The sequence below is a fragment of the Lemur catta genome, chromosome 9 (assembly GCF_020740605.2).
Source record: "Lemur catta isolate mLemCat1 chromosome 9, mLemCat1.pri, whole genome shotgun sequence".
Taxonomy (NCBI): domain Eukaryota; kingdom Metazoa; phylum Chordata; class Mammalia; order Primates; family Lemuridae; genus Lemur; species Lemur catta.
Window position 1 is genome coordinate 23,913,045 of NC_059136.1, and position 10,619 is coordinate 23,923,663.

Here is a 10,619-nt window from a genome sequence, read left to right on the forward strand (position 1 = left end):
ACAGCCTCCCACTGACCAAGGATGGTGGATCAGTTTCTTGGGCTGCCACAACAAATTGCCACAAACTTCGTGGCTTAAAACATCAGAAATGTATCCTTTTGTGGTTTTAGAGGCCAGACGTTTGAAGTCAAGGTTTCAGCAAGGTCCACGCTCCCTCTGAAAGGAGGAGGGGAGGATCGTTCTCGGACTCTTCCAGCTTCTGGTGGCTTGAGGCGTTCTTAGCTTGTGGCCACATGACTCCAATCTCTGCCTCCGTGGTCATGTGGCCTTCTCCCTGTGTCTGTCTCTCCTCTTCTGTCTCTTGTAAGGACACTTGTCATTGGGTTTAGGACCCAGCCTAAATCCAGGATGATCTTATCTCAGGATCCTTCACTTAATTACATCAACAAAGACCCATTTTCCAAATAAGGCCACTTCTCTAGGTCCCGGGGGTTAGGATGTGGACATATCTTTTGTGGGGCCACCAGTCAGCCTACTACAAGCCCTGTCTGGCTCCCCCATTGTTCTGGGAGCCCCTGGAGATTGAGGTTTTTCTCCTTATCTGACAGCCCTTCAGGACATGTTTGATGTGTGAATGATCCAGTGTCTCTGTGCAGCCCCCACTGGTCCCCTTGGTGAGGCAGAGCCCATCTTTTGGGAACCACGGGGTGAGTCCCTGGGACAGGCACATCTTTTCTCTGACCCACCCACATCCATGGTGGCTTGGAGTGTTTTGACAGTGTTGGCCAAAATTGCAAGGCAGGAGGCCCTGCGGCACGTCCCAGGTATGCCCTGCCCCTTGCGCCTGGCCCAGGCCCTGTCCCCACTGCACCTGTCAGCTGCCTTCCTAATTATTCACCAGGCTCTGAGCATACAAAGGAGACTTGGGCATGGCTGTGGGGCACTTATCGGGTGTCCCCAGCATGGGGACATGGTGTTGGGGTAGCCTGTCACCTCCCACTGCCCCATGTCCCTGGAAACATGCTTGGGAGGAGGGAAGGAAGGCCAGCTGTCACCAGGACCCCGTAGGAGCTCCCCAGACGGGAAAGGCCAGGCCACACCTTGACATTGGTGTACTCTGCTTCATGGAAAAAGGGCCTTTCTTCTCCTAATCATGACCGAGATGGTTATTCGTGTTTGCAAAAGCCCTGATAGGGTGAAACTGCCCTGCGTTCATTGGGGAAGAAGACAGAATAGCCTGGAAACTGGGTTAGGAATCTTGTCTCCCTGGCAACCCAGCCCTGCGTGGGGAGAGCCGGAGCTCAGGCTGTAGCGTTCCCGGGGCTGGCCCTCCCCTCCTCAGGCACGATGCTTCGGCCACGCTGGCACACCGCCCACCCTGCCCAAGCCGGGCCCTACCCACCTGCATTATCTTTTTCTGTGTGGCAAATTTCCCCACAACTTTGGGGCTTAAAACAACAAAATGTATTCTCTTTCGGTGTCTGTGGGGCAGAAATCCAGGCTCCACTGGGGCTCTGGCTTGTGCCCCGTGCGAGGCTGCCATCAGCTGTCCGGCAGGGACTGCAGGCTCATCCGGAGGCTCGGCTGGTCAGGGAACTCTCCCCAGCTCGCTCACATGGCTGTCGGCTCAGTCCCTGGTCAGCTGGGCCCTCCACATGGCTACCTCCTTCCCCCAGCAGGAGGATCTGAGGGATGGGGAGAAAGTGCCAAGTCAGAAGCCACGGTCTTTTCATAACTGATCTTGGAGGTGACACCCCAACACTCTGCTGTGCTCTCTTCATTAGAAGCCATTCAGTAAGCCCAGCCTATGATCCAGGGGTGGGGAACACGCAGGACGAGAACTCGGAGGTGCGGGTCACTGGGGGCCGCCTGGGAGCCTGCCCGCCACACCACAGTCCCCGGCGTGGACAGGTAGGGCCTGCCTCACTCCGGGCCTGGCACGGACTGTCCATGTCGCTGAACAGAAGTCTGGCAGAGATTCCCATCCCGGCAGTAGACTGGCTGTGGTCAGCAGGGACCCATCAAGTGCCACCCATGCTGGTGCAGGGATTCCAGAGTCCAGATGACAGAAAGGGACAGGGGCTGGCCTTGTGCCAGAGCATCCAAAAACAGCCTGTTCTGTCCTCTGCCCCATGGAGAATGCAGTGTGGAGTCTGAAATGGACAAGTTGAACTTGGCTGAGGATGGCTGGATCCAGATGCTTCCCGCTCCCTGTGGCTTTCAGTATAAAATCCAGCCCCTTTCCGCAGCACACACCTGAGCCCCCTGTCCCCTCTTGGATCTCAGCTGCCCCTGCATTGGGCTGCATTCCTGCTCCCTCTCACTGCCGGACCTGGAGTTTGCAAAGCCCCTCTCCTTGCCCCACTCAGGGTCTTCCCCTTCTCCAGACCCCCAGGTATGCTCTGTTCACCCTCTCAGACTCTGCATGCTGAGATTTGAGACTTGGGCAAAGGCAGATGCAGCCCAGATGGCTGTGGAGCCTGGTGTGGGGAGCAGGAGAGGGGGGCAAAGGGTGGGGGTGGGGTAGAACAGGGAGGGGAGGAGGCAGCATCTTGGAAGGAAGAAGGATGTTAGGGCTTTGATGGAACAGCTTCGGGACACTTGGAAGTGGTTGGGCTCAAGGGGAAGGAGGCGGCTTGACAGGAACAATGGGACCTGGGATGCAAAGGGCCCTGTGTGACGTTTGGGGGACTGCAGCAACCAATGGGGATGATAGAGCACCCAACACTGACAGATAGCTCCCAGACTCAGGGCTGCCGGGGTCAGTGGCATGCAAGGCTGGCACTCCCAACTGCGATGAGTGCCAAGCACTCATATCAGGACCTGGCTTCTGCTACGCCCTTAGGAAGCAGAGCCTGAGCCCTCTGCTGCTTAGGGATGGACCCTCTGGCCAGCGCTTCAGCGGATGGGCCTGGGGATCCCTTCCCCTCCTCTCGAGACACTTCATCCTTAGTGATCGCATCTGTTCTCTTCTTTGTGCCAACGATGCCCATGTCTGTGTCTCCAGCCCTGAATGACTTCTCTTTGGAGCCCCAGATGTACGTGAGATCTCCTGTTGGATGCCTCCCAGGCATCCCCGACTTAACAAAGTGCTTCATGCACCGCTCAAGTCACTGCTCTTCCTGGCCTCATGCACCAGGCCCATCTACGTCCCCACCTGGGGGCCCGCAAGGCAGGCGTCCTAGACAGGGACACCATTGAGGCTGTGAGCCTCCCCACTCATTCCATGTCCATAGCCATCGCCCTAGTCAGAGCTTCATCCTCCTCACTGGCTTCCCTGTTTTGTTCCAAAACCTTCCAGTCCATCCTCCACTCACAGTCATAGGATCTTCTGAAATGTAAATCAGCAACATCCATCCTTCGCTTCCACCCATTTCTGTAGACATCTTTGATCACCTGCTGCAAAGCCATTCACACACTTTTCTTAACAGCCAGTTGTCTCTGATGATGAGGGAAGGGCCACAAGAATCTCAGGAGAGGGGCCAGTGCCCCTGCTTGCTGGATCACAGACACCCATGTGCCTCTGGTGTGAGCCACCACTTGTATTAGTCAGGGTTCGCTGGAGGACAGAACCAATGGAATGTGTGAATACACAGAGATTTATTTTAAGGAGTTGGCTTCTATCATTACAGAGGCTGGCAAGTCTAAAACCTGCAGGGAGGCCAGAGGCTGGGGACCCAGAGAAGAGCTGATGAACAGTTCAAGGCCAAAGGCCCTCTGGCACAGGATTTACTCTTGCTCAGGGGACACTGGTCTTTCCTTCTATTCAGGCCTTCAACTGATTGGACGAGGCCCACCACTTTATGGAGGGCATGTGCTTTACTCAAAGCCCACCAATTTAAACATTAATCTCACCCGAAAACATCCTCACAAAAACATCCGGAATAATGTTTGCACAAACACCTGAGTACTGTGGCCCAGCCAAGCTGACACATAAAATTAACCATTGCACTCCTGGATGGGTAGGTTGTTACTTGCAGCCCAAAGACTTCCCAACTAACATACTAAAGTCCTTAGCACACAGTCCACGACCTATAATATGGTTTCAATGCCCCTTGGGGTCTGATATTTACCCTCTTTTCCTACCTCATCTCCCTCAGAGCTTCCTTGGCCCCCCCGTGTGCCAGGTGCACTGACTTCCTCTCCATTTCTTGAACTGGCAGAGGTCTTTCCCGTGCCCAGCCTTGCACGTGTTGAACCTCCACATGCAATATTCTTCCCTGAGCCCTACTGGTGGCCACCCTTGAAACCTCACTGTGTGTCCTTGGCACCTGAAGGCACCTAAAAGGCATCATGATCACAGCTGCCTCCAACAATGCGAGGAGCTCAGAACTCTTTAATTCACATCACCACGTGCGGCTGCTGTCCAGTGCCCCAGTGAAGTCCTTTTAAATTTCACATATCAGACATTTTTTATGATTTTAAAAGACAATGTGAATTTGGATTTCCCTTCTTGTTAGCAAATTTCTGCACCAGCTCTTGCATTCTAGGTCCTCTGTAATACATTCTTTTCCTGAAGTGCATTCTTTTTGAAGCTTCTTTAGTGAAGGGCTGTTAATGGTAAACCCTCTCCACTTCTCTCAATTGTGTCCATCTGAAAAGATTTGTCTAAATTTTTTAAAAAATTAATTGATACATAATAATCATATAAACTTACGGGGTATGATGTGATGTTTTGAGATATATATATATATATATATATATACACATATACATATACATTGTGAAATGCTTAAATCAAGCTGATTAACCTATCTACCACTTCACATACTTATCATCTTTTTTGTGGCATCAGCATTTAAAATCAACTCTTAGCAATTTTGAAATATAGATTACATCTGCAATACATCTCAAAAACATTCCTCCTAACTGAAACTTTGTATCCCTTAACCAACATCTTCCCATTCCCCTTCCCCTGTCCCCAGCATTCTACTCTCTCTACTTCTGTGACTTCAACTTTTTTAGATTCCACAGATAAGTGAGATCACTTGGTATTTGTCTTTCTGTGTCTGGCTTATTTCACTTAGCATAGCATAATGTCCTCCAAGTTCATACATGTTCTCACAAATGACAGAATTTTCTTCTTCTTTTTTAAGACAGGGTCTCACTCTGTCACCCTGGCTAGAGTGCAGTGGTGTCATCATAGCTCACTGCAACCTTGAACTCCTGACCTCAAGCAATCCTCCCAACTCGGCCTCCCAAAGTGCTAGGATTACAGGCGTGAGCCACCACACCTGGCTTCCTTTTATGTTTCTTAACTTCTCTTTCCTATTTTCTATCTTCTTATCCCCTGTGCTACATTCTTGAAAATACCTTTAGATTTACCTTCTAGTTTACAAATTCCCTCTTCAGCCATGTCTAATTTCCTGCCTAACCCATCTGCTGAGTTTTTTTTACAACAGCTTTATTGAGATATAATTTACATACCATAATATTTACCCCTTTAAAGTATACAATTCAGTGGTTTTTAGTATATTCACAGAGTCATGCAACCATCATCACTATCTATTTTTAGAACATTCTCGTCACTCCAAAATGATTTTTATCACTTCATTTATTTATAGTGCCCATTATCAGTTACTCCCCATTCCTCCCTTCCCCCAACGCAAGGCAACCACTAATCTACCTTCTGTGTCTCTTTGGTTTTTCCTGTTATGGACATTTCATACAAATGAAACCACATAATGTGTGTTTTTTTTGTGACTGGCTTCTTCCTTCACTTTTTGTAAATCTTTTAAGGCTTCTGCTGACCTTTTAATTTTAATGAAAAGTTTTCCATTTCTAGAGATTCTGTTTTTTTTCAGATAAGGATGGCGGTCAGTTTGACAGTGTCTTGTTCCTTGTTATATCTTAAGCATAGTAAAGGTTAATTTTATATTCTATATTTGATATCTTCAATTTAGAAAGTTTGCAGTGATTTAAATCTGTTGCTTGCTGTTGTTTCTGCTGCATCTTACTTTGGAGGCTTTTCTTTGGATATTTGCTGAATTTTGATTTTGAACTCATTTTTGATTCAGTTAAATCTGTGAGAAGCCCAGTCCCTAAGTTGGAGGTTGCTTTTGTGCACGCAGGGGTGCTACTGGCCTGGAGCCACCGTGGTTCCCTTGGGGATCTCAGCTTCCTGTGAGAGTTTCCCAGTCTCCCTGTGAGGGCTGAGCCCTCATTTTGGGTGGGTGTTATGAATGCTTCTCCCAATGTCCAACCTTGCTGGTGCGTTCTAGCATAACTTCCAATGACCGCTGTCAGCATCTCTGTGCCAGAGAGAAGCTACTCTGCCTGCCTGGTGTGGGTGGCAAGTGGAAAGCTTTGGAGAATGAATCCCCAGAGCAGCCCTCAATCAATGCTTCTTGGGAGTTGCTGTAAAAATGCCTCAGTTCCTTCATCCCTTGGTTGAGACCACTCTGAGGCTCACATTCCAAACCGTTTCCCTGAGCTCCTCTATGAGACCAGGCTCCAGTTCCCCACTATGGCAGTTCACTCAGTCCCACACTTTCACTGGTCTCCTTCCCCACTTCCAGGGCTGCTCCCTGCACCTTTGACTACTACAGCCAGGCCCTGAATCCTTGCCTCAGGCTCTGCTTCTGGGAGAATCTGCACCAAGACCTGGGACCTCAGGCCCAGTGCAGGTTCAGGCTCTGCCTGGGACTACTTTGGCTTCCACATCTGTCTCCTGCTCAGCAGACAGGGTCTGTGGCTCTGTTATTTTATTTACATATTTATTTATGGATCCAGAGGTTTCTTTTACTTTCCTGGGAGCTCTGCAATGCTTTGAAAGGAATTGTGTTTGGGCCAGGATCCAGTTCTTGCCCTCTGCACCTTATCAATCTCAACTCCTCACTCAGGTCTCTGCTAAAATGTCATGTCCTCAGAGACGCTTTCCCTGACCTGATGCAAACCAGGGTCCTATTATGCTTTCTTGTCCACTTCTTCCTCTGCCACTATTCCTGTGCAGCTGCACAGTGCAGTGGTGAGGTACACAGGCTCTGCATTGCTTGGGTCTCAACATTAGCTATGTCACCTGGTCACTGTGGCACCCTGAGCAGGGATCTCAGTCTCTCTGTGCTTGGTCTCCTGGTCTGTAGCATGGAAATGATAGTAATATCTGCACAGGAGGGCTGTTGTGAGACTGTCATGAGATGATACCTATGAAGTGTTTAGAACAATTGGAACACATCGTTTGTGCTCAATAAGTGTTAGCTATGATGGGCACGTCCTGCAAAGCTACACTGCATTAGTGATAACCATGTGTCTCAACGTAAGAGCCAGGACAGCGGAAACCACGTCTATCTTTCCATCGCCTTTCCCAGGGCTCAGGGCAGCCCAGGTCAGCGGTTTTCTGGTCGAGTGAATGAAGGCAGGACGAAGACCACCGAAGGCCCACTGCGGCTTACCCAGTGCCCGGCAGAGATGGGTCCCAGCACCGAGACCGCACCTGGGAAGGCCTTGGGGCAGGGCGAGAAGGCGAGACAGGAAGCTGAGAAGCTGGCTGAGGCCTCGAATGCCCAGGCCAGGATTTGAGTCTTGCCCTTTGGGTGCGGGTGTCCTTGGCAACAGAAGTCCCTGGGGCTGCAGCTTCTGGCGAGGGTCTTCATGGATGCTCACAGGAGGAGAACCGCCGAGAACAATCGGAAAGGGAGGGGCCCAGGGCTGGAAATCTGGTCCAAGAGGTCTGCAAACAGGGACCTGAGTGGAGCACCGCGGTTTTTCCCTCCTTTCCTCTCTGCGTCTCTGTGCGTTTTGCTTCCTTTCTCAATAAACGTTCTTCCGAGAAATTCCAAGGGGAATCTCAGCCAAGCAGAGTGGGGAGGACCTTGCCCACGCCTGGCAGGGGTACGTGGAGGTGGGGAGGAGTGCGGGGCGGGGGGCCGCGGAAGAGGGCGCTGGGAGAACGAGCGCGCGCGCGACCAACGGGGCGCAGGAGGGCCCGGGCCAGCGACCTGCCGCGGGTCCGAGAGCTTCGGGCGCCCCCGCCCCACGCGTCTCTGCCGCCCCCGCCCCCCGCGCGGCCCCCGCCCCGGCTCCGCCCCGCCCCTCGCGCGGGGTCCGCGTCTGCGGCTGCGTTCCCCGAAAGACGAGGCTGCGCCCGGGTTCCGGTCCGCAGGGAGACCGAAGGGCACCGCTCCTCGCGCCGCGCACGCCGTCCGAGCCCGGAGTGCGGACACCCCCGGGATGTGAGTGCGCCCCCCGACCCCGAGGCCCGCGCTCCACGCCCCGATCCGCGGTGAGCGCCGAGGCGCGCGCGCGGGAGGCCGGGAGGGGACTCGGTGCGGGGTTCCCGGTCCCCCAGCCCAGGGGTGGGGGTGGGGACGTGGCGCGCACCCCTCCCCCAGTCAGCAGGTACGGTCGGCTCCCACCTCCTGCTGCCCTTTCCTGTCCGGACGCACCCACAGCTCCCCAGGGAGGAGAAGACACCCCCCCATACAGGTGCCAGGCGCGGGGAGGGGGCACCTCGGGCTGTCACCGCGCCCAAGAGGGCAGACCTTTTCTCGCCACGGGGATGCTGTGATGGTGGACCCTCTGGGGGATGGGCTGGGGGTGGGGCTTTCGAGCTCGAGGCTGACCCCCGCCTTGGATTCCGGGGAGAAGGTTGCGTCCTGAGGCTAGAAGAGGGGAGGGTCCTTGGTGCTGGGTCTCCTGACCGAGGCTTTTCCCCGCCAGGCCTGCGCCCCAGAGGACCCCCGCCCGCAGCCCCCGCGCCTCCCGCAGGCCCGCCCAGAGCATGCTGCCTGCAGCCATGAAGGGCCTCGGTCTGGCGCTGCTGGCCGTCCTGCTGTGCTCCGCGCCCGGTGAGTGGGGGCCCGCGGGGGGCTGGGTCGGGTTCCCTCGGGAGAACCCGCAGCCCCTCCGGAAGAAGCCGGGCTGTGAGGCCGCCGTCCTCCGATGGTTCCCACTGTGCCTCCTGGAAAGCCCACACCCCGTCCTGGACCCCGGCTACCCCAGCCTGGCCCTCGCCCGCTCCGTGCCGGCCACGCGGGCCTCTCTCAGTGTCCGAGGGCTCCGAGAGCTTTTCCTTCGGGCCTTGGGCCGGTGGGCGGCTCGTCCTGCATGGATGCCCTCGCTCCTGAGGGCAGGGCCGAGTTCTTGCCCCATCACTTCTCTGAGCGTCACCTGGCCTCCCATCAAATCCAGTTTGGCCCTTCATGGCATGGAAGCCACAGAACTTTGGGGGGGTGGGGTAGGAGTGTGCAGGAGACACTGTAGGTATGAGGTATGTGTGGCCGGGTGTGTAATTGTGCGTGTGTGGGGGGGGCAGGGAGGGGCTATAGGACTCCAGAGTCCACGATGGGCACAGGTTGTCCCAGGGCCTCCCTTCCAGGGGTCAGTCTGGCCTACCCAATCCTGTGGGGTGGGAGCCTGAGCCTCCACTATCAGGGTTCTGCTAGGAGTGCCTGCAGCTGGTGGGGAGGGTGAGGGGTGCAGGGGCCTGGCTGGCCTCTGGTCATCCTCCTTCCCATGCCCTGCCCAGCTCATGGCCTGTGGTGCCAGGACTGCACTCTGACCACCAACTCCAGCCATTGCACCCCGAAGCAGTGCCAGCCGTCCGACACAGTGTGTGCCAGTGTCCGAATCACTGATCCCAGCAGCAGTAAGTTGGGCTCTTGGGAGAAGTCACAGGTGTCCTCTGAGCCCCTCTGGCCTGGGCGAAGAGCATGGGTCTGTGTCAGCATACTGCCCTGCTGCGTGGCAGTGAGCAGGTGCTTGTCCCTCCCTGGCTCCGTGGTGGCCCTTTTCATATAGTTGGGAACAGCGTGGGTGGGCCGAGGGCTGCCCTGGAGGGGCCTGGGCTGGGTCCTGGGGAGGGTGGGACAGAGAGGGCTAGGGAAGCCCCCTTCCCAGACCCTACTTTCTCTTCTCCAGGCAGGAAGGATCATTCCGTGAACAAGATGTGTGCCTCCTCCTGTGACTTCGTTAAGCGGCACTTTTTCTCAGACTATTTGATGGGGTTTATTAACTCTGGGATCTTAAAAGTTGAGGTGGACTGCTGCGAGAAGGATTTGTGCAATGGGGCGGCCGGGGCGGGACACAGCCCCTGGGCCCTGGCTGGGGGGCTGCTGCTCAGCCTGGGGCCTGCCCTGCTCTGGGCTGGGCCCTGAGGTCTGCTCCCTCCTAGGGCCCATTCCCTTGGGCCTGTCACTGCCTCCTCCCCAGCCTGGCCTGGCTGGGGCTCGGGGCAGTCTCTGCCCAGCTCTGTGGCCTATGGTTCTCACCCCTCCCCAAATATGAGACCTGCCTGTCTCTCCACCAGCTCTGAGTCCCAGGCAGCCAGACGTCTGCAGCAAACCAGGCGTCTGGGCAGGAGGCCTGGGGGTGAGGGCAGGGGGTTGGGACCCCCAGGTCCCAGAGGGGAGGTGAGGCCAAGCCAGGCGTAGCGCAACAGCCTGGCTGTAAAGGCATCTTCTACAGAGAAATAAAGTCACTTCTGAGTCCTGAGACCCGGGTCTGAGCCTGGGAGTCGGGGCGGGGGCGGGGTCCTGGCTGAGAGCAGGGAGTGAGGTGCTGAGAAAGCAGAGATGGTGGGCGGAGGGTTCACCCATGCTCAGGAGGCCTGGGGCCAGAGGGTGCTGGGTGGATGTGCTGTGGCTGCTGGGGCCTGGTGAGGTTTGGGAGTACTTGGGGGGGCCGAGTTGAGATGAACAAGATCACAGGATGGGCCTGGGGGGGGCGGCGTTGGAACTGTG

The 10,619-nt window shown here is 55.2% G+C and overlaps 1 protein-coding gene across 3 annotated transcripts; it reads left to right on the forward strand.

Moving 5' to 3' along the window:
• The first annotated feature begins 7,755 nt into the window (after positions 1-7,755).
• LY6H (lymphocyte antigen 6 family member H) lies at positions 7,756-10,371 on the forward strand. 3 transcript variants are annotated; one of them, XM_045561369.1, is made up of 5 exons: positions 7,756-7,770; positions 8,042-8,161; positions 8,599-8,726; positions 9,407-9,526; positions 9,799-10,371. In XM_045561369.1, exons 3-5 carry the CDS (start codon positions 8,660-8,662, stop codon positions 10,032-10,034), a joined length of 423 nt encoding a protein of 140 aa, XP_045417325.1. In that variant the 5' UTR covers positions 7,756-7,770; positions 8,042-8,161; positions 8,599-8,659; the 3' UTR covers positions 10,035-10,371. The 3 variants fall into 3 exon arrangements, with proteins under 3 accessions (XP_045417325.1, XP_045417323.1, XP_045417324.1); XM_045561367.1 differs by lacking the exon at positions 7,756-7,770 and having other exon boundaries at positions 7,966-8,111; XM_045561368.1 differs by lacking the exons at positions 7,756-7,770; positions 8,042-8,161 and adding an exon at positions 8,186-8,364.
• Positions 10,372-10,619: the final 248 nt, after the last annotated feature.

Bases quoted from the DNA above. Each gene is read 5' to 3' on its own strand.
- LY6H (XM_045561367.1), top strand. The intron at 8,727-9,406 runs GTGAGTGGGGGC...TGCCCTGCCCAG, and splicing joins CCTGCTGTGCTCCGCGCCCG to CTCATGGCCTGTGGTGCCAG. The intron at 9,527-9,798 runs GTAAGTTGGGCT...TCTCTTCTCCAG, and splicing joins AATCACTGATCCCAGCAGCA to GCAGGAAGGATCATTCCGTG.